The 22314-nt window shown below is 34.3% G+C and overlaps 1 protein-coding gene across 4 annotated transcripts in view; it reads right to left on the reverse strand.

Moving 5' to 3' along the window:
* Epb41l5 (erythrocyte membrane protein band 4.1 like 5) overlaps positions 1–22314 on the reverse strand; it is a 111476-nt gene that overhangs the window by 42973 nt on the left and 46189 nt on the right. For 3 of the 4 annotated variants that reach the window (XM_046456854.2, XM_046456852.2, XM_046456853.2), the window contains exons 14-16: positions 20957–20984; positions 16230–16272; positions 15713–15828 (exon numbers count right to left, since the gene is read on the reverse strand). In XM_046456854.2, coding sequence (XP_046312810.1) covers positions 15713–15828; positions 16230–16272; positions 20957–20984 — 187 coding nt within the window. Of the gene's footprint in view, positions 1–10912; positions 11921–15712; positions 15829–16229; positions 16273–20956; positions 20985–22314 lie in introns of those variants that run through there. The other variant, XM_046456855.2, reaches the window with a different exon arrangement.

The following is a 22314-nucleotide window of genomic DNA, read 5'->3' on the forward strand; positions in this document are numbered from 1 at the left end:
ACTTAAGAAAATTATCCTCCTTTTAACAGTAAAAATCATTTTCTTTTTCTGCGGTACTGATGACTGAACCCAAGGCTTCACACATGCTGGGCAAGTACTTTTAAACAGAAATACATATCACCAATTCTTTTTATTTTTTGAGACAGGGTCTTGCTAAGTTACCCAGGATGGCCTCAAACTTGCCTCAGTCTCTAGAGTAGCTGGGATTTCAGCGTGTGACACTGTTCCTAGCCTTCACTTTTAAGTTTACAGTATAAGGATTGAGGTCCCTAAATATGAGGGAAAGAACCAGGTTGGTGCAGCAGACTCAATTACCTCCTCTTCTTCAGGGAACCATATAGGAAAAGGGAAGGGGAAAAAAAAATCTGGATAGACCATTTTGAGAACTGAAAGAAATGGTAATAATACTGGAAACATGTTTGCTTCTAAATTATAAATCTGTTGAAGGGCATGCAATATTGTATACTGTCTATATGACAGTAACAGCACAAAGTGTAAGGGAGATAAAGTTATAGAGGAACAACTTAATACTATTGAAATTAAGTTGGTATAAACACAAAGTAGATTGTTAGTTGTAATTTCCATGGTAAACACTAAGAAAATAAATGTAAATTTTAAAATAAAAGAAACAAGGGACTTGAAATGGCACATCTGAAAAACACCTACTCAATACAAAAGGCAGTAATGGAGGAAGTGAGGAAGAAGAAAAAGACATATAGAAACAAACAGAATGATGTAAGTTCTCCCTCATCAGCATTTGCATTAAATATGAACATCCAGTGGCTGGGGTTCTAGCTCAGCACTAGAGCTCCCTAACATGTGTGAGGCACTGGGTTTGATCCTCAGCACCACATACAAATAAAGTAAAAGTACTGTGTCCACCTACAACTTAAACAAAATTAAAAATGTCCACTTAACATTGGCAGAAAAGATTAGAACACATGAACCAACTATATGCTGTCTTCAAGAGATACACTTTAGATTCTAACTCACAAATAGATTTAAAGCAAAAGGAGGAAAAAGATATTCCACGCAAACACTAATTAAAAAAAGGGTTGGAGTGGCTATAATAATCCCAGGCAAACAAGGCTATAGGACAGAAACTGTTGCCAAATATAGAATGTTTTATAATGACAAAAAAATTAATTCACCAAGATACAATCAAAAATATATAAGCATCTAAAATATAGCCCCCAAATACATAAAGCTAAAACAGAATTGAAAGAAAAAAATAGACAACAGTACTTCCACTTTAATTATGAAGAGAAAAAACAGATAGAAGATCAAAAAGGAAGCAGAAGAGGCAAGCATGGTGGCACATGCCTGTAATCTCAGCAATTTGGGAGGCTGGGGCAGAAGGATTCAAAGTTCAAGGCCAGCCTTAGCAACTTACCAAGACGTTGTCTCAAAATAAAAAATAAAAAGGGCTGAGGACATGGCTCAACGGTTAAATAAGTGCCTCTGGGTTCAACCCCTGGTACCAAAAAAAATTAAAATAAAGAAAAGAAAAAAGCAGCAGCAAAAGATTTGAACAATATTATAAAACAACAATACTTAGCAATTATGTACAAAACACTCCAGTAATGAGAGCAGAATACACATTCTTCTCAAATGCAAATGAAATATTCTCCAAGATAGACTATAATGCAGAATGGGAGAAAAAAAATTCCAAATTATATATCTGATAAAGGACTTGATCTGAATATGTGAAGAATTTACAATAAAAAGGCAACACTTTTTTATTTTTTTGGTGTGGTACTAGGAATTGAACCCAGGAGCACTTAACCATTAAGCTACATCCCACTCCTTTTAATTTTGAACAGGGGTCTCACTAAGTTGTTTAGGGCCTAAGTTGCTGAAAGCTGGCTTTGAATTTGAGATTCTCCTACCTTAGCAGGAATTACAGGAATGCATCACCACTATTTTTTAATGGGCAAAGAATATATGTAAATAGATTTTCCTCCAAGAATGTATAAAAATAGTCAATAAGCATATCAAAAATATCCAAAATCACTAGCTCCCATAATACTACTTACTATTACAGCTAGCATGACTATAATGAACAAGGCAGACAACAGCAAGTGTTAGCAAAGATGTGGAAAAACCAAATATTCATATATTGCTTGTGGGAATATAAAATAGTGTAGCCACTGCAGAAAACAATTTGGCAGCTCCTTAAAATGGCAAAAATACAGTTACCATATGAGTTAGTAATTTCCCTCTTAACCATATAACCAAGAGAATTTTTTAAAATGTTCATATAAAACCTGTACATGAATATGTTCATAGCATTACTCTTGAAGGAAAAACAGCAAATCCAAATGTTCACTAAATGATACATGGATAAATAAAATGTACATCATATAATAAAATATTAACCCAATAAGAGCAATCAAGTGCAATTAGTCTTCCATACCGTGGGTTCCGTACCTATGGATTCAACCAACCGCAGACTGAAAATAAATATCTGAGGAAAAAAACTGCACCTGTATGGAACATGTAGAGACCTTTTCCTTGAATACAGCATAACAACTACTTATATAGTATTAGATGTAATTTAAAAGGATTCAAGTTGATGGGAGGATATGCATAGGTTGTATGAAAATATTACACCAATTTACCTAAGGGATTTGAACATCCACAGACTTTTGTATTTATAGCAGAGCACGAGGAGGGTGCAAGATATTAAGGGATGTTGCACTGAAACATGCTACCAAGAAGAGATAGCCCTGAAAACATTTTAAGTGAAAGAAGTCAGACACAAAAGGGCCACATATGATGATTTGTTTTACAGGGAATTTCCAGAATAGGCAAATCTCTAGAGGTAGAGAGTAAATTATGGGGAGTGGATAATTAGTAAGTAAATATGGGGAGTACTGCTAATAAGACAGGAGTTTCTTTAGGGGGATGATGAAATGTTCTGAAATTAGACAGTGATGATGGTTAAACACTCTTGTGCAAACTATAAAAACCACTGACTTGTACACTGAAAAGTTTTTTCTGTAGTCAAGACAATTCATTTTCAGTCTATGGATTGAGATGATGATCTATGGACTCTTGGCAATGCCTCAGTATCATCCACTTATCAAGAATAATGTAAAAGAATATGCAAACAGTCTGTATTTTCATCTCCTTCCTTTCCATGGACACTTACCTGAATAATTCCAGTATGTCATGTGTCCCTCTACACCTTAGTACATACTACTTTAAAAACAAAATGTCCCAAGTAAAGCAGTATTTCCCATACCCCCATTATCTAAAAATCCATTATCTCTTGTGTGTGTGTATGTATAACTACATAGATGGTTTGTTTTTTTCACAAAAAATGGGAACTTAGATATTTTAGTTTTTAATGGAACACACATAGCATGGATGTAGAACTTTTTATTATCCAACCTCACACTGGCCCCACAGTTATCTCTGTAAAGCAGAACTGTTATTACATTCCTTTTTACTCTCTACACTCCAGGTTCCACTGTTTACACTGTTGTGGAGGCAGTATGGAAGCTAGGTCTGGGCTCTCAGACTGAGTCATCACACTAAGCTGTCCAGGGTTTGAAGTCCAGTCTCATCACGTACTAGCAATGCAACTTTGGAGAAGTTACATATACTTCCTGTGCCTTGATTTCTTCAGTCTAAATACCTAACAGATCTCTGTAAGGATTATATGCTCTCCTGGAATAAATATTTATGCTGTACCTCCTGAACAACGCCAGGCACAGAAGCATTCAAGTGTCAGCTATCGCTACTAGGATACTTCCCCATGGGCTTTATAATTTTTACTCCAACCTGTTCCATCATTCCTCAACTATTAAAAAAAAAAACACTATAAAACTGCAACTATAAAAGTGCAACTATTCCTTGCACTTTGCTACTTCTTTTGTCTCTCAGCCTGTAATGACTTGGCCATCCAATACTCCTCATTCTGGGTATCACTCAAAACCTAATACAAGTATCAGGCAGCCTTTTTTTTTTTTTTTAATATTTTTTAGTTGTCAATGGACCTTTATTTTGTATTTTTATGTGGTGCTGAGAATCAAACCCAGTGCCTCACACATACTAGGCAAGCACTCCACCACTGGACTACAGCCCCAGCCCTCAGGCAGCCTTCTTAGTCAACCTCTTCTAGTCCTGGGGGACCTTGCTCACATACTGATTTACACTTGTATTACATATCTGTAAAACCATTCATCTCCAGAGTTGTAAATTTTATGAAGCCAAGGACACAATTTTTTAATTTTATATCACAAAGTGTGCCAAGATGTGCTTGGCATTCATTCAGTTATATAATACATGTGGAGTGCCTGTTCCGGGGAAAGGAGTAAACAAAATAAATGTTCCTATTTGATAGAGCGTATAATTTAAGAATTCAGAGATGACAAACAAGTAAACAATGTATAAAATGAAATAAGGTGAGAAAAAATAAAGGGTAAGGAAGATGAGGAGTGCCAAGAAGACTGGGAAGCACACACTTATTTTACACAGAGTGGGAGGAAAGTTTCTCTGATAAGAAACTTGAAAGTATCATAATGAGCCATGAGAGATTCAAGCAAAGAATAGTGTTCAGACAGCAGTAAAAGTACAAAGACCCTGGGAAGGAACATGCTTGGTATGTCTGAAGTATTAGGAAATGAGACTTTGATAAGCAAGTTCAAAAGTGGTAGAACATAAGGGATGGGGAAAATCATACTTGTTGAAGTAAGGATTCGGGTTTTTAGTCTGAGACAAGGAAGGACACCATAAGGTTTGAGCAGAGGAATGACAGGATTCCTTTGAGCAGAGGAATGTGTGGATTATGATCCCTGTGGCTGCTAAGGGGAATATCAAACAGTAGATGAATAAAAGTAATGACTGGGAGACAAGGTAAAGTCAGGACTGACTGGAAATTCACATAGGATGGCAGCAGTGGAGATGGTAACAAGCCGAAGATTCTGGTAATATTTTGTGGAACTGACAGAATTTACTGACTGAAGAGTACGAGATAAAGAGTCAAGATGACTGTAAGCTACCATGGTCTCAATCACTGCGTCTCAAACTTTAGCATGCACCAAGATCTGCAGAAAGGCATATTTAAACACAGTACTGCTGGCTCCTTTCCAGTGCTTCTGAATCAGAAGGTCTAGAGTTGGGCCAAGACAGATTAACTAAGCAAGACGACAACCAGAACTGCCATTTACTAAGCTAGAAAAAATTGCAGAGATGGACAAACTATAGAGGTCAAGAGATCAACTATTCAATTCTAAAAACATTAAATTGGAATGCCACATCACCACCTCTGCACCTTTTCCCCCAAAACCCATGACTTCAATCTAATCACGAGACATTATCACACAAAACCAAATTGAAGATATATAAGATATCTGACCAGTACTCTTCAATATATTATGAAAGGACATGGAGACTGTGTCAGACTGAGGACTAAATGCAATGTGAGATTATGGATCAGATCCTGGAACATTTGTGGAGAAACTAGTGAAACCTGAATATTGTCCCAAATTTAGTGGTACTGCACCAATATTAATTCTAGTTTTTATGATATATCATTGTTAGGTGGGACATTTACAGGGGAAGCTAGAAGAGGGAATATGGGAGCTCACAGCACTGTCCTTGCAACTGTTCTGTAAGCCTAACATTATTTCAAACTGAAAAGGGGTTTTGTTGTTTTTAAATGAGACACTTGTAACAGATACCCAAGTAGGGAAGTCGAATAAGAAGTGGGATATTTGGTAATAAAGAGATCCAAGTTGGTAATATAAATGAAAATGCCAGTGTGTAGATGGCATCTAAAAACATAACACTAGATGAGATTACCAAGAAAATGAGCTGTAATAGGGAAAGTCCTAAAACAGGGTTATTAGGGAAAGGAGGAACTTGCAAAAGGGACTAAAAAACAATGGCTAGAGGTCAGAAGACAATAATAGAGGAGTATCCCTGAGCTAAGTGAAGAAAAAGTATTTTCTGAAGAAGGGAGTGAGCAACTGTTTCGAATGCTAATAAGTTCACTGAAAATTAGTTATGGGACGAGAAATGTGGGAGTCAGCAGTGACCTAACAAAAGCTACCTCACCGTTTACACTACTAGTCCATGAAAGCCCTTATATAAACAATGCACCTCTTGCAAAATTGTCATACAACAGACTGATCTGATGGATTTTTTAGAGTACCCAAATCTTACTGTGTCATTCTAAAGATTTCCAAGGGTTTTGCTGGTAGTGACCCCAAAAGAATTAGTGGTTCTTATCTCCTAACTCCTAGAGAGTTTATAATTGAATATGTAATCCCTGAAACCGATGGCTGGGGTACAAACATAGTTTTGTTTTTGTGGGGTTTTTTTGTTTGTTTTTTTTTTTTTTTTTTTAGTTTTCGGCAGACACAACATCTTTGTTTGTATGTGGTGCTGAGGATCGAACCCGAGCCACACACATGCCAGGCGAGCATGCTACCGCTTGAGCCACATCCCCAGCCCTTTGTTTATTTTTTTTAAATTTTGAGATAGGGTCTCCCTAAATTCCTGAAGCTGGTTCACTACACTGTAATCTCCTCCCTTAGTCTTTTTTTTTTTTTTTTTTTTGGTACCGGGGATTGAGCCCACAGGCACTTAACATCAGAGCCACATTTCCAGCCCATTTTTGTATTTTATTTAGAGACAAGGTCCAAGTTGCTTAGTGCCTTGATTTTGTTGAGGCTGACTTTGAACTTGTGATTCTCCTGCCTCAGTCTCCCGAGCTGCTGGGATTACAGGCATGCATCACTGCTCCTGGCATAGCTTTATTTTTTAAAAGCTCTTCTAGATGTTTCGCATCCATCCTGGAATGTTTTCCCATAAAAACAAACAAACAAAAAAATACCCCCAGTACTGGGGGCTGAATCAATGGCTTGAAAGCAAGCACTATGCCACTGAGCTACAACCCCAGGTCATCCCCCCAAAATTTTCTCAATACTACTTTATTATTTCCACAAGGTAAAATCAAGCGAGCAATCATCACCTATCTATGATCTCATTTTTATTTATTTTCTTTTATTCTACACGAATAACTTTTAAAAAATAATTTTCATTTACTAACAATGATTAGGCAGATCTTTGGACAAGACCTTTATCAAGAAATATGCACTTAAGAGCTGGGGTTGTGTCTCAGTGGTAAAGCGCTTGCCTAGCATGTGTGAGGCACAGGGTTCAATTCTCAGCACCACATATAAGTAAAATCAAGGTCCACTAACAACTAAATAAAATTTTTAAAAAGAAATATGTACTTAAGTAATGCTGGAAACAAAAAGTAAAAAACTGATTAAAAAAAAAAAAAGATACATGCACTTCCCTTCCAACCCACTCCTGTACTAGGGACTGAACTCGGAGGAACTCTACCACTGAACTCTACTACCCCTAACCCCTTTCCACTTTTGTTTTCAGACAGGATCCCACAAAATTGCCCAGGCTGGCTTAGAACTTGAAATCTTCCTGCTTCAGTCTACTGAGCAGCTGGGCCGAGCAAAGAAATATTCTTTTTATAAAAGGAATATACACTTTCTTAAATGCCAACCATAGAATGGTTTGTCTCAATTCTTCTTTACTAAAACAAAACTGGAGATGGAGCTCAGTGGTAAAATGCTTGCAAGCAAGCGTGTGTGAGGCCCAGGTTCAGTCCCCAGCAATGCAAAAAACAAATGAAACTTCCTTCAATGACAACAAATAAGAACTACAGCTGTTGAACCTGTTCAAGAGGATGAGGTATAGGTTTATTACACCATTCAGGGAGTCTTCAGACACAATCATGGGAGAATGTTGTTCTCTGGATCAGAGACCTCTTTTACAGGCCAATATAAACACAATGCTGAACAGCTGTCAGGAAAAAAATAAACAGCTCACTCAAGCACCACCACCTAGAACCGAGGCCACAGCTGCTTGTTAAGAACAACAGAAACCTTAGGTAATTACGTAATAATGAAAAGAATGTGAGAACAATTCCCTCAGGAAGAACAGAAATACATTTTTATACCTAGCAGAAAAACAAGTATCACTGAAACTGCCACAGAAAAATTTTTTTCCTTTCACCAAATTCTTTAAAATTTTCTCTTCTCTTTACTAATTATCTTTATGAAGGCTAATATGTATGTTACTCCTCAACAGCCTAAGGAGCTGAAGTATATTATTAGCAAAAGACAAAAATTGATGGAAGAAATGAAGCTAACATATTTTACACAGAAAGTGATATGCTCCAGGATTTTCAAATTCAGCTCTCATGTAAAAGCATCTCCTATGTAAGCATTTAGAACATTTCTGGAACCAAGAAATAAATTGATGATGTGGTATAAAATTTATATTAATCTATATGAAGGAAGTATATGGTGAGGAAGAGATTTAAGTGTTATTGACACCAAAATTTTATTTTTGCAAATACATATGATAAGCACTATTACCAAGGATAAAAAATATTAATACAATTTGATATTGTTTTCAAACCAATACTCAAAGCCTAACAAAAACAAAATAATGGCCTTCAAAACGAAGAACTATGGTTTAGAAATGAAGCATTTGCCCAACCAAAGCAGTTCAAGTATCATGGTTCAAACTTAATGTATCCACCGTTAGAATGTGCCGCACTAATAAGAAACAACCATCTCTCAACTTTTTCAGTTTCAACTTGCAAACACAAAGGAAAATAAGAGACCAAACCTGAAGGATTAGTCTTCTTATGCCTGTGAAGCCAGTCCTTTCCACAACATTCTTTCTCCTCAGAAACACACAAAGACGCCATACTGTCCACTCTTTACCTTCCTGTTCTATCTTAATGTTTTTGGCAAAATGGAAAGATGAAATCATGACACCAAGTACACAAAAGTGATCAAGTATCCAAATCATTATTAGCACATCAACCCACTAAATATGTACAAATCCAGTAAATTAGAGAAACTAGGGCTGGGGTGTGGCTCAGTGGTAGGGTACTTGGCTAACATGTGAGAGGCCCCAAATTCCAGCCCCAGCATAGGGCAGGGGGTAGGGACGCACCATTACTCTGTGAGACAAGTCACTTCCCTTTGCTCCATTTAAGAGACTTCTTCTGTTTTGTATCTTGACATAGTTATGAGATACCTTTCATAACCTGGACAATTGCAACAATAAAGATTCAGGCAAGAGTTCTTAAAAAAATAAATTTAGGAGAAGCCAACACTTTAAACACTCATAAAAAAAAAAAAGGATGTTTTGAATTTAAATGATTTTATAGTATTACCATAATTGTAAAAGAGCTGCTTTTCAAAAGATATATATAGGGGCTGTGGTTGTAGCTCAGTGTTAGAGTGCTTGCCTAGCATGAGAAAGGCACTGGGTTCAATCCTCAGCACTGCATATAAATAAGTAATTAGGGACAGGGTTGTGGCTCAGTGGTACAGCACTTGCCTAGCATGCGTGAGGCACTGGGTTTGATCCCCTGCACCACATAAAAATAAACAAATAAAATAAAGGCATTGTGTCCATCTACAACTTAAAACAATTTAAATATATATATATATATATATATATATATGTACGTACATACACACACACACACACACACACACGAGACAAATAATTTAAATAATTCCTGTTTTTCTCTGTAAATTCAGTTAAGAGTGAATCTATGATTACCATATCAACTGTTTTACCAGATAAAGAAATAATGATCTTAAGCATTTTTTCATGTTAAAGTGTGAGGGTCACTAACTTTGCTTTCTCTCTAAAAGTCTCCCTATCCATAAATGAACACAGATGAAACATGGCCAACCTAACTCAAGACTGTCAGAATTACATTAAATAAAACTTAATTTCAAACCTTCCAAACTTGTGAAGATTCTGTTAAGATACATATAAAGTAATTATATTAGCATTTGACCTTAGATTTCAAGATTAAAGTCAAGATGAACAAAGTCAAGCCTTGGGACTTTCTAAAGACCAGGAAAGTTTTGTTACTCATGATGCCTCTTTGATTTCTATTACGAATATGATTAAAGATGCTGGTATTTCTATATCTATGCAATCTTTCCTTGAATGGCACAAATCAGAGCCACTGTGCTCCAAATTTTAAGGAAAAAAATTACCAAGAAAACATTTAGGAATTAATTATAAACTAGTGCTGTCTGAAGTCTTAAAAACTATGAAAGTGATACATTAGTGGCCATTTTTTAAAAAATATTTTTTAGTTGTAGTTGACCCAACACCTTTATTTATTTATTGATATGCAGTGCTGAGGATCAAACCCAGGGCCTCACACGAGCCAGGTGAGCGCTTTACCGCTGAGCCACAATCCCAGCCCCACTTTAGTGGCCATTTTTAAGAACAGTAAAGGACAGGCCAAGAGGTCAAGAGCTGGGATATTTAAAATATGCATCCATTTATATTGAGAAGGATGCATAAAGAATACTTTTGAGTATCCATCCCCTTATATATGATAGTGGTAAAGTCAGGCTGAAACCTGCCTACAATTTTCATTCATAAATATTATTTAGTCCTGTTTAATTACATCTTCCATTGACAAGTTGTATTATATTCACAACTAACAGTCCAATATTAAATCCCTCTGAAGTCTCTACTGTCTAGCAGAGAGAGGATTTGTGTGTTAAAACGAAACTCTTGGAAGTAAGCAGAATGAGTTATAGGGACTAGGCAGTTTATAATAAAGCATTATACCTTGAAGCATTATGAATTCTCAATATAAAGTACCCTCAAATTTTTATTTACACAATTTAAAAGTTAGGAAATATTTATAAAATTTGAAAAAAAATTGTGAAAGAAATGTTTCCCTCCTAATCACTTCTCATTCCGTCAGAAATGTACTTTTTCCAGCTAATTTGCCTCTATGCACTCAATCAAAAATCTTGAATAATCACATCCCAAAGTTCAAAAATGGATCAGAAGTAGTAATACATATCCAATCCAAAAACACTGTTTTGACTTTAGAATTTTATTTTAAAGGTTGTACAAGGTCAGATTCTGAAACTGTTGCAAACCTGTCAGGCAAAGGAGATGAAAAAGAAAAGTGAAAAGACAGAAGTATATTTTTCATTTTGTACAACCATTTAATAGTAATGAAACTATTCATTTAAACATGGTTTTTAACTGTTCAAAGTCACCATCTGGATTTATCTGTGAATCCACTATTTATATGATTTCTAGACCTGTGATAACTTGAAATATTTGTGTTTATTGAAAGGTAAAACTGCATTAATAATTTTATTAATTAAAATTTTAAGCATGTAAATAAAATTAAGGCATGGGACATTTTTGAAAGCAAAATAGTATATGAGAACATTATATAAATATCATGAAAGGCTTATACATAATGACTGAACATGCTTCCTTCTGGGTGTGCTTTTAGTGTATCTGATTCTTTAAATCTCAATTTATTTGGACATTATGTGGTGAGGTGACAACTGGCAGTCTGTCACAAACACAAACATAAACCTTCTCCTGACAGATACTTTGAATGATGTATTAACATGCTAAAATCATAAAAACCCCTTCCAAAGTCACAGTGATATACGTTCTTTTCAACACGACAATGTTTGTCATTATCATTGATGGCATACAGCTTCTTCAGATCCTCTTCCCTTCCACAGAAGAATTCAATCACAAATAGCACTATACAACTAGTGACTCAGTATAAAATAAATTCTTCCAAATATGCCCAATGTGATCAATCCTTTATAAACACCAGGAAATGTATACTCTTGGATGACAAAGAGTCCCAATGCCTAAGAGGCTTAACACTCATATCTCGGTCATGGCTGCATAACCAGGAAAATGAACATCATGATGGGCTCCTGCATTCTTCACATTGTGCTCATGAACAAAGTCAGTGTAGTTTCTATGGGCGTTCTGGGGTGGGGGCAAAGGCCTTGTGTTCCACTGGTTTCCACCACGTTGACAGCAGTCACTGGCCGCAGACAGCCTGGATGGTTGGGGAGTTGGAGGGGAGCACAGTTAGTCAATAGGAATAGGAGAAAATGGATGTGTTAAGAGGTAATGAAGGAGAAAGGCAATGTGAACAGCATGCACCACTGCTATGAGTTATTACCAACATCTACTCCATGCAATGATAACATTCAAGAATAACAAAGGGGAAATCAACAAAGTTACACGGTAAGAGAAAGCGTCAATATGGAAGTATGTACGAGTAATGATAATCAGCTAAGTGAATTAATTAGAGAAGAAAATTCACAGCAAGACACCCTGTATCTGTGCCTGATGTTATGAAAATCAAATGCAGAAATGTTGTTTGGGATTCTAAAGAGGAGAAAAAATATTCATAATCTACTTAATTGAAATACTTGAAAGAAGAATTTTACATAAAAACAAAGCCATATATGAAATAGGGCAATTATTGAAAATTATTCCCCAAATTATATGATTTCACAAAATTAAAATTTGGGAAACAAAATTTCAGAAACAGAATTAAAGAAAAATCTGCCCTCAAGAGTTCACATGATTTTTACATCAATGTTCCCTAATAATAGAGAACTGCTGATCCTTCTAACTGTAGAAAAAGTTCACAGGACAACAGGATCTCAAAATGAAAATCAACAGGTACAGATAACGTGTAAGATTGTAAGTCTCCAAAACAGCATTTTTTCAAAAAACAAACGTTTAATAAGCTTATTAGATGTCTTTTATCACAGTGCTATAGAACTAGAAGAGTGAAACATGCATACACGTAATTCCCAGTTAAAAGTGCTAAAAGTGAGTCCTCTGATAGAAAACATTTGCAAAGGTTCAGCAAACCAAAATTGAGTGATATGGCAAAAAGGGCAACACATATTTCAAATAACTGCAAAAGAAAAAAAAAGTATCCCGAATCTGAGCTATCTAAAAAATAGATTGTAAAATGTAGTGTTATCTTTATAACTCAACCAAAACACTAATCTTTAATCTTTTTTTGCTTTAGGGAAACTAAAAAGGATGTGAAAGACTCATAATAAAATCATCTTCCTTCCTTCAACCAAAATAATCTGTTTATCAGATCTAATCCACAAAATTCAAAAACTCAACTTAGGGTCTCTAAAAATTAAGAAAATTAAATGAAATTTATTCCAGATTTTCTAAATAGTATTGTTTTTTTTTTTGTTGTTGTTTGCAAATGATTTATGTATTTAAATTGCATGGATTGTTTCTCAAAATTTGACATACTATTTGATAAATTCTAAGTTACTGATACATCAAAGCTTTGGCCCAATTAATGGGTCATTTAAAATATATCAGCAAGAAAAAGCTGAATTCATAGCTGGGCGTGGTGGTGCATACCTATACTCCCAGCTGCTGTGGAGGCTGATACAGGAGGTCTGTGAGTTCAAAGTCAGCCTCATCAATTTAGAAAGGACCTAAACAACTCAGTAAGACCCTGTCTCTAAACAAAATACAAAAAAGGCCCGGGATGTTGCTCAGTGATTGAGTGCCCCTGGGTTCAATTTCCTATACCAAAAAGAAAAGAAAAAGCTGAAGATAAGAAAAGGAAATAGATTAAGTTGGCTAAAAGTTATCTGCCAAAAATAAGGTGCTCATGAGCCTAGCATGGTGGTGTATGCCCATAATCCCTGAGACTTTGGAGGCTGAAGCAGGAGGAATTTAAATTCAAGGCCAGCCTTGGTAACTTAATGAGTCTCAAAATAAAAAGGGTTAGGGATGGTGCTGGGGCTCAGTGGTAGAGTGCTTGCCTCAAGTGTGTGAGGCACTTGGTTCCATCCTCAGCACCCACATAAATATAAATAAATTAAATAAAGATATGGTGTCCACATACAACTAAAATATATGTATATAAAAAGGGGGGGCTGGGGTTTTGGATCAGGGGTAGAGCACTCGCCTAGTGTGTGTGAGGCCCTGGGTTCGATCCTCAGCACCACATAAAAATAAATAAATAAAAGCAAAGGTATTGTGTCCAATTAAAAAAAAATATTAAAAAAAGGGGGGTTGGGAATGTATCTCAGTGGTGGAGTGTCTCTGGGTTCAAACCTCAATACCAAAAAACAACAAAAACTAATATGCTCCATTATTCTGCCCAACTTTTCAAACCCATGGAGAATTTCCAAGTTTTATTAATACTTTCTAAAGGAGGACTCTTTTATTCTTTTAGAATAGATTAAATTGGTTAAAAATATGCAGAAACAAAGAATGAAATGCAGCATGCATTTTAAATTAAGGTTGGAGAATCTATTAGCTCTAAGACATATCTTTATGAGCTCTATATTCAGTCCCATGCACTGCTGACACACAGAGGCTCAATGGGTATTAATGATCACTACTTTACTTCATTTCAGCAAAGGAATCTCAGTACAAGCAGATTAAGGAAGGAAGCCACGAATCTCAAAATTTTTCATTTTTCTGGAAACTCACACAAAATCAATACTCTTTCTAAGGGCTACATCAAAGGAACGGGCAGTGCCTAACAAATCAAACAAATTTAAATGTGTACCCATTAAAATGGAAAACTATTGATTCTGTGTTACACAGGTTACAAAGTAACCAGATTCTCCTTCCATATTAATACAGAAGGTAAGCACTTATTAAGATGGTTCTTTCACAGCTGAAGTCTCAACACTATTTTCCTTGCCAACAGGACTTAATGGTAAATAACAGTAAGAAAGTATAAAGAAATTAATGAAACTTTTCTTAATGGCTTAAAAAAAAAAAAAAACTAAAATTCAACATTTACAGGCTTCCTTCTTTACTTTTAAGTATGTGCCTACTTGCACACAAAATACCTCTACCATATTCCCAAGTTAAAAGAAAATTTTTATAAAAATGAAAAATTCTTTCAATCTTAATTGCAAAGTTATTTGGAACTAAAGTAAAAATATGCCCAACCATCAAGAGGAAAGTATCCTGCAGTTAGTGAAGCCAAAATGACCGTAAAGGGGAAAATTAAATAGCAAAGACAGAAAATAATCACCAAACACTGTTGACCCACCACCATGAAGGAAGAACTGCTTGCACAGAAAGCGGACCAAAACCTTGAGATCACCACAGAAACTCATTAGATTTCAGGTACTAAGAAAACTAAGAGCAAAAGAGAAAAATCCTATGAATTATCAAAGTTCAACTATTAAACACAAAACGTGAATAGATGATACAACCAACATGACCACTCAATCAAATAATTCCCAAAGTGACCTGCCTTCCCAAGCCCCATATATTTATCCAGCTAAAGAGTAAACCCAACTGATAAACTCCAACAAACCACAAAGTATCCATATTTGTGTACTTAATATTAATCTGGAAACGTAAATGAACAAAATATCCTTACTTTTGACAGATTCCTTCTCATTTCCAAAAAATGAAATACTAATGTTTTATTTTATTACACTTTAAATCATATTTCTCTTTGGCTTTATATTCAGTTTTTAATGAAGAAAACATATCCTAAGTAGAAATAGCATGTTGTATGGAATAACGAATATTTTCTTTATGGATTTGGGAAAGGTTTCTACTGACTAGCAAGAAGTCTTTCAACAGAAAACCACCCATCATTCCCAGATCATGCTAATCAAAACAAAGACAGCCATCTTATGTTCTTGAGACAACTGCTCCCTTCTTTACCCATATACCTATTTTCCCCATTCCTATGATTGCTCAATATGATACTTTTTTTCAGCACACAAATATGAATAATTTGCTTTCAGTCATACTCATAAACCTTAAAATTGAGAATACAATTAAACAAGCAACAATTTTGATTAAGGATTTAACAAACCATTTCTTGTCATGCTGATCTGTTCCAGAATTCTTTGGAAGATTTTCTATCTCCACCAGCACGGGACCAGAGGATGTGGAAGGAATCACAGACGCAGTAGATCTTAGACCCCAAGTCTTTGGACAAAAATTATAAAAATAATTTATTTTTCCGCATCAATAAATAGAATACTAAAACAGAATACTATATATAGAGTGCAAATAAATGCAATATAAGCAAATGGTTGGATATTATATATGACCTTAGAGAGATAATAATTTAACTGAATGCTAATATTTTATTTATTCTCTAGGACTTATAGCGACAAAATGTTTTATAGGTGATCTGTTTTATTTACAATATCTTAAGAGCAAAATAACAGGGGGATAGACATTACTGAGCTACTTAAGAGACAAGGACAAGAAAATGCACAAAACTTGCACACGGTTGTACACTATAAAAATCCAGTTAATAATACTATAATTTACTTTAATTAAGTAAACTGTTCTAATATTTTAGAATCTTAATATTGTCTTACCTGTTGGGAGTCATTACTCTGGGTAGAAACATTATTGTGAACACTGTAATGGGAGAAAAAAAAATCTATTTAAGAAACTATACTTAAAATTCTAGGGCTTTATTTTCTAAGATTATACATATACATTAATGAAAGGAGAGCCTAAGACATCAATGTTCTGGTTCAAATAAAAAATAAAAAAAAAATCAGGCTGGGGATATAGTTCAGTTGGTAGAGTGCTTGCCTTTAAAAAAAAATCTACTGCTGGTATCTAAAATTAAGAATGTCAGATAGCCAGAAAACATTTACAGGCAAACACTTGCTTTTCTATATAGGCTGCTCAATTGATCCTTCCATATATATTATAATTCAAGTGTTTTTTAGACACATTTACTTACTATTAATCCTGTTTACTGATTAGACAAAGATGGCAAAACAAAGAGAATACCACAAATGACTCCTTACATTCAAAGCAACCAGCAAAAATAGCCATATAAGCTTATCTGTCACTTTTTTTGTATATTCATACCAGCTCAAGATTTTCCAGTAAACAACAGCTCAGCTTGTATAACTCTCAAGACCTTAGTATGAACTTAACCTATTATAGCCCATTGTCCTATACATGACACCTATAAAAACTTAAATTAAGCAATTTTAAAGATATCCTATAAAATTGTTGTCCAATATATGGAACACAATGGGTTAAAGTCAAAAACTTCTGTGTATATACACCTTTTCAAATGATTTATAAATGTTCTAAAATTTTTAGTTTAGTCTGTACTCATTCCCTGCCCTCACAAAAAATATCTTTAAACCTCAACCAGTAATGACAAAATAAACAGAAACTACAGAAAAAACAAAACATTCAACATAAGGGTGTGCTATTACCACAACATTAAAAAAAAAAGTCGCTGACTTCAGACAGTCTAACAATTAGTATCTGGGAAGAATTCAATAAAAAACACATTCAAAGTTATAAAAAGGACATTCCTTGAAAGTGAGAAAATAATCTACATATTTAATGAGACCAATGTGTTCCAGGAAAATAATAATCATATCCACTGTAAAATTACACCTTCAACAATAAGAAAACTTCATGTATCCAAAAGGGATTTAAAGGCAAATTAAATTCTAGTGTCAGGTTGGCATAAATTCCTCCATAGCAATACAAGAAATTTACCTAACCAAGACATCATTTTAATAATGGAAAATATGCAAATCTCAAATGGGGGGAAAAAAAAATCACATGAATACAAGCATTCAAAACACCTTCTTAGGGGGTGAGAGAAAATCCAAAATTGCCTAAATATAAAACCCAGCCAATTAAGAAGGAATTCAAGATAAAAGCTTGCTAAGACTAGGTAATGAGGAATGATAATTATACAAAATACATGTATGAAGATGTGAATTTGGTGTCAACATACCTTATATACAGAGATATGATAAATTGTGGTATAAAGGTGTATTAAGAATTGTATGCAAAAAAAATAAGAGAGCTCATGTATAATGGCATAATTTGGCTCGAACATACTTTATATACAAAAAATTATGCTGTAAATGGATAATTATGAATGTAACACACTCCACTATTGTCATGTATGGAATAAATAAAAAAAGAAAAAAATGAGAAATTAACCTATTTATATCTTATTTTTTTAATAAACTACACTTTAATTACAAGTTGAATTACCAGAATTTGCATTACTGATATTTATGATCAAACCCAAAGTATTGGGGCTTGAGATGGGGCTTGGTAGTAAAAGGTTTGCCTAGTATGTACAAGGCCCCAAGTTAAATCCTAAGCAAAATACACACCAATAATAATCCTACTTCTAACACAGGCATACATGGTACCCTAATCAAATCAGAGTAATTAGCTTTTCTTTTTCTCAATTATTAACAACTATTTTATTCATTTATTTATATGTGGTGCTGAGAATCAAACCCAGTGCCTCAGACATGCTAGGCAAGTGCTCTGCCACTGAGCCACAAAGCCAGCCCAGCAATTAGCATTTGATTGTCCTAATTTCTTTACTTTAAAGTCATCCAGCTTCTCGCTTCTTTGTCTTCACAGATTATAAAATAGCTTAGTTTTTTAAAAAAATCTCTTAATAAAGCCTAATTCGTTTCTCCTCCCCCCATCTAATTTATTAGTCAAAAGTTTATTATTATTGTTTTTATTCATACTATTTGAAGTATTCAGTTTTATGAAATTTGTGCAAAATCAGCCCATTAGTCTACGTAATAGGTGATGGAATTTATGTTTTGCCATTAACACCATCTTAATAAAACATCTTGTTTTATTCAAAATGACTTGACTGAATTTTAAATATATATAGTATTTAATTTGTGTAATGGAACAAAGGATCTAATTTTTCTACATCATAAAATTATTCATTTTGTGTTTTAATATTGTTGAATAAAATTAAAACATTATTAAAAAGAAACTGTTTAGTGTAGATAACATTGCCAAGGCAATTGTATAAAGAATATAGTTACCAGGCATAAGTATAAACCATGTTGTTTACAGAACACATTATGCTAGTTTAAGTAATTCATGATCTCAAACATTAATGAAATCTTATCCAGTCTTCTTAGTAAAGAGTTAGACTCACTAGTCTGTGGTCCCTTTGTTCCTCTATGAAGTTTTCCTTTAACTGGGAATAACTTCAGTAAGCAATAAAGATGAATAACATGAGAAAATAGTACTTATAATAAGTGATGTTAACTGAATCATATCTTCCTATTTCTAAATAATATGGAATGTAGAAAGCACGACTTTCTCTTATTTATATAGGTTATTTTACTTTTAGGAACATTAAAGAATTACTTATTATACCTAGTCTTAGCTTCCCTTATTAAAGGATTACAAGGAGGGAGGGAATAGCAAAAGGGAAACAAAAGTACTAATAAACAAAATGTAAAATGTCCTTTAAAATGTCACCTCTTCTAAATATATTTAATATTAGTTAAGACACACAAATGAGTAGTTAGGAATAGTATAACAAAAATGACCAATATCAGCCAATTTAGATAAAACTGCAGAGTACAAGGTGAAGAAATATTTTAGGTCAAATAGTTGTCCTCTTTCAAACGCTATTATTTTCCATGGTTCACTGGAGCAAAACTGTTCATGCAAACAGAACAGCAAGGGCAGGAGTGAAAGGGCATGCATGCAAGCCCTCAGATCCTCTCAAGCACTGTGATGAGTGGTGCTAAACAACCTTCAAGAGTGTCAGGCCTCCCTCTTATTTATAGAACCCTACTGAAAAAAATAATAAGAGTATCATAATCACTCAAATATCCCATTTCCGTTGTTCCCAGGGCTAAAAACATCATTAATGAAGAAATAATATTTAGCAATAATTTAACATTTAAATTAATTTTAATTATAGAAAAGACTACAATTTTAATTATAGAAAAGATGCTCACTTCTTGTTGAAAAATGTATATTTCAGAACATCTTTTGGGGAAAATCTCTTATTTTGCAAATAAAAGCCTTAAGTTTTCTACATAATATGACTGCTTAAATACTAAGTTTACATTTCTACTAACTTCACTAGGTATTCTTTAATATTCTGTCCCAGTCTTCCTTTCAAGAGACTGTTCATTAAACAAACGTGTTTTTAAAAATGCAAAACACATCTCTTTCCCCCTTTTTATTAAAAGCGCTATTTGTAAATAACTTTAAGGAAATAGAAGTGTATAGTCCAGAAAAGGCACAAATTCTGTTTTGTTTTCTTGTTACATAAATAAATTCTTACAATAGAATTCCCTGCTTCCTCCTGGCTCTATTCATTTATTTAGTTTCAACAGCCTAGCAGCTAAAGAAACACCATAAGAGTCCTTGCTGGAACAAGCAGAGTGCTTTTATAATGAATTGGTCATCACAGCCTGGTTTTAATAGCTTTCCAAGTGAAAAAAACTGAACATAAAAATTCAAGGTGAGACTGACCATGCTCAAGCACACAAAACCAACCAACTTCTTTTGGAGAAGTTCTAGTATAAATTCAAAAAGAACCTAGATTCGTGGATATGGTATCACTATGACTCTTTCAACGGGTATTCCAGAATTTTCAAGTAAATAATCAGTTTTGAAAAGCATTCTATGAGAATATATACTATAATATACACTATTAAAATTAACAAAGTACAGATGATCTCTGATGAATGTAGACACATGGATCAAAAAATATTAGCAATCCAAATTCAGCAATGTAAAAGAAAGGATTATATAATCAAGTGGAATCCACTGTAAGAATAAAATTGCTTTATTTACAAATCAACCTTTGTTCTTTGAGCTCCTTGCATGTAAAAATAATCTATCTTTAAATCCTCAGTGACTTGCCAATAACAAATGTCATTTTCTCATTAAAAAAAGCATACCTACTCCCAGCTCTATTTCTTTAAACTTGTTTATTTTTCTTCATATCAATTTTATCTGGCATTATCTGTTTTATGTGTTCCCTACTCCTCCCCCCAATGCCTATGGACAACTCTGACACTTCAAAAAGTCTTCAACAAAAGCTTAATAACAGTGGGCTGGGTGGGGATGTGGCTCAAGCAGTAACACGCTTGCCTGGCATGGGCAGGGTGTAGGGCGCTGGGTTTGATCCTCAGCACCACATAAAAATAAAGATGTTGTGACCACCAAAAACTGGAAAAAAAAAAAAAAAGCTTAATAACAGTAACAAACTAAATTACCAAAACATTATATATCAATTTCTAAGTAGTAAAACATTACTCACCTGAGTTCTTCAGATTTTGCTGTACTTGCTGTCAGAAGAAAAAAGAAAATATCTCATTAGTTCAATCTTACAAAGTAAATTGCTTCATTATTCAAAATAGAACTTTGACTTGTAACATTTGACTTGTTAACAGTTTTCAAAACTTCATACAAAAAGTGTTCTGGAATTAATACTAGTAAAGTCACAGTGGCAATTACTTCTTTTTCTTTCTTTTTTTTTTTTTTTTTTTGGTACAGGGGATTGAACTCAGGGGACCTGACCACTGAGCCCCATCCCTAGCCTTATTTTGTATTTTATTTAGAGGCAAGGTCTCACTGAGTTGCTTAGTGCATCACATTGCTGAGGCTGGCTTTGAACTCATCATTCTCCTGTCTCAGCCTCATAAGCCTATGGGATTACAGGAGTGCACCACTGTGCCTGGCAATTATTCCCATTTTTTAAATAAAGCAATAAGTATATATAACTTTTAAAAAATTTTTTTTTAAAATTCTGCAAGTCTCAGAGTAAGCTGATTTTGAACCTGAGACAGGAAACCAAGAGGTTACTTGAGGATTTTAAATCAATGCCAACTGAAATGGTTTCATTTCTAGTCATATACTATTGATTTATAGTCACACCAACAATTATGGATATAAATCAGTTTTTTTTTTTTTTTTAAATTAATATTGCCAGGAGATTCTTCAGAAAACTTGGAATGGGACCATTCCCAGTTATCCCACTCCTCAGTATATAGCCAAAGGACTTAACATCAGTATAGTTCAGTGACACAGCCACATCAATGTTTATAGCAACTCAATTCACAATAGGTAAGCCATGAAATCAACCAAGGTGCCCTTCAACAAATGAATGAATAAGTTATGGCATGCTAAATGAAATAAGCCAATCCCAAAAAACCAAAGGCCAAATGTTCTGATATGTGGATGCTCACACACAGTAAGGGGGGCCAAGGAAAAAGGATTCGACAAAGGGGAATGAAGGGAAGGAAGTGGGATGGGAACAGGAAAGACAGTAGAATAAATCAGATATAACTTTCTTATTAAGTATATATACAAATACACAACTAGTGAAACCCCACACCATGTACAACCACAAGAATGGGACCCTAATTAGAATAAGTTATACTTCATGTATGTGTAATACAACAAAATACACTCTGTCATGTATATCTAAAAAGAATAAATTTTTTTTAAATTAATACTTCCAAATATCACATCATGGCAGTGTCTGGGTCAATTAGTAAAGACCCTGACATTGGACATAATTAAAATTCAATCTGTATTTTAACAAATTCAGAATTGAAAACAAAATACAAGTTTTATTTATCAGAGTAAACCATGCTTTTTCTTCTATAAGTGCAA

Source organism: Marmota monax, unplaced genomic scaffold, assembly GCF_021218885.2.
Source record: "Marmota monax isolate L192 unplaced genomic scaffold, Marmota_monax_Labrador192_F-V1.1 WCK01_AAM20220418_F8-fsc00121, whole genome shotgun sequence".
Lineage (NCBI taxonomy): Eukaryota > Metazoa > Chordata > Mammalia > Rodentia > Sciuridae > Marmota > Marmota monax.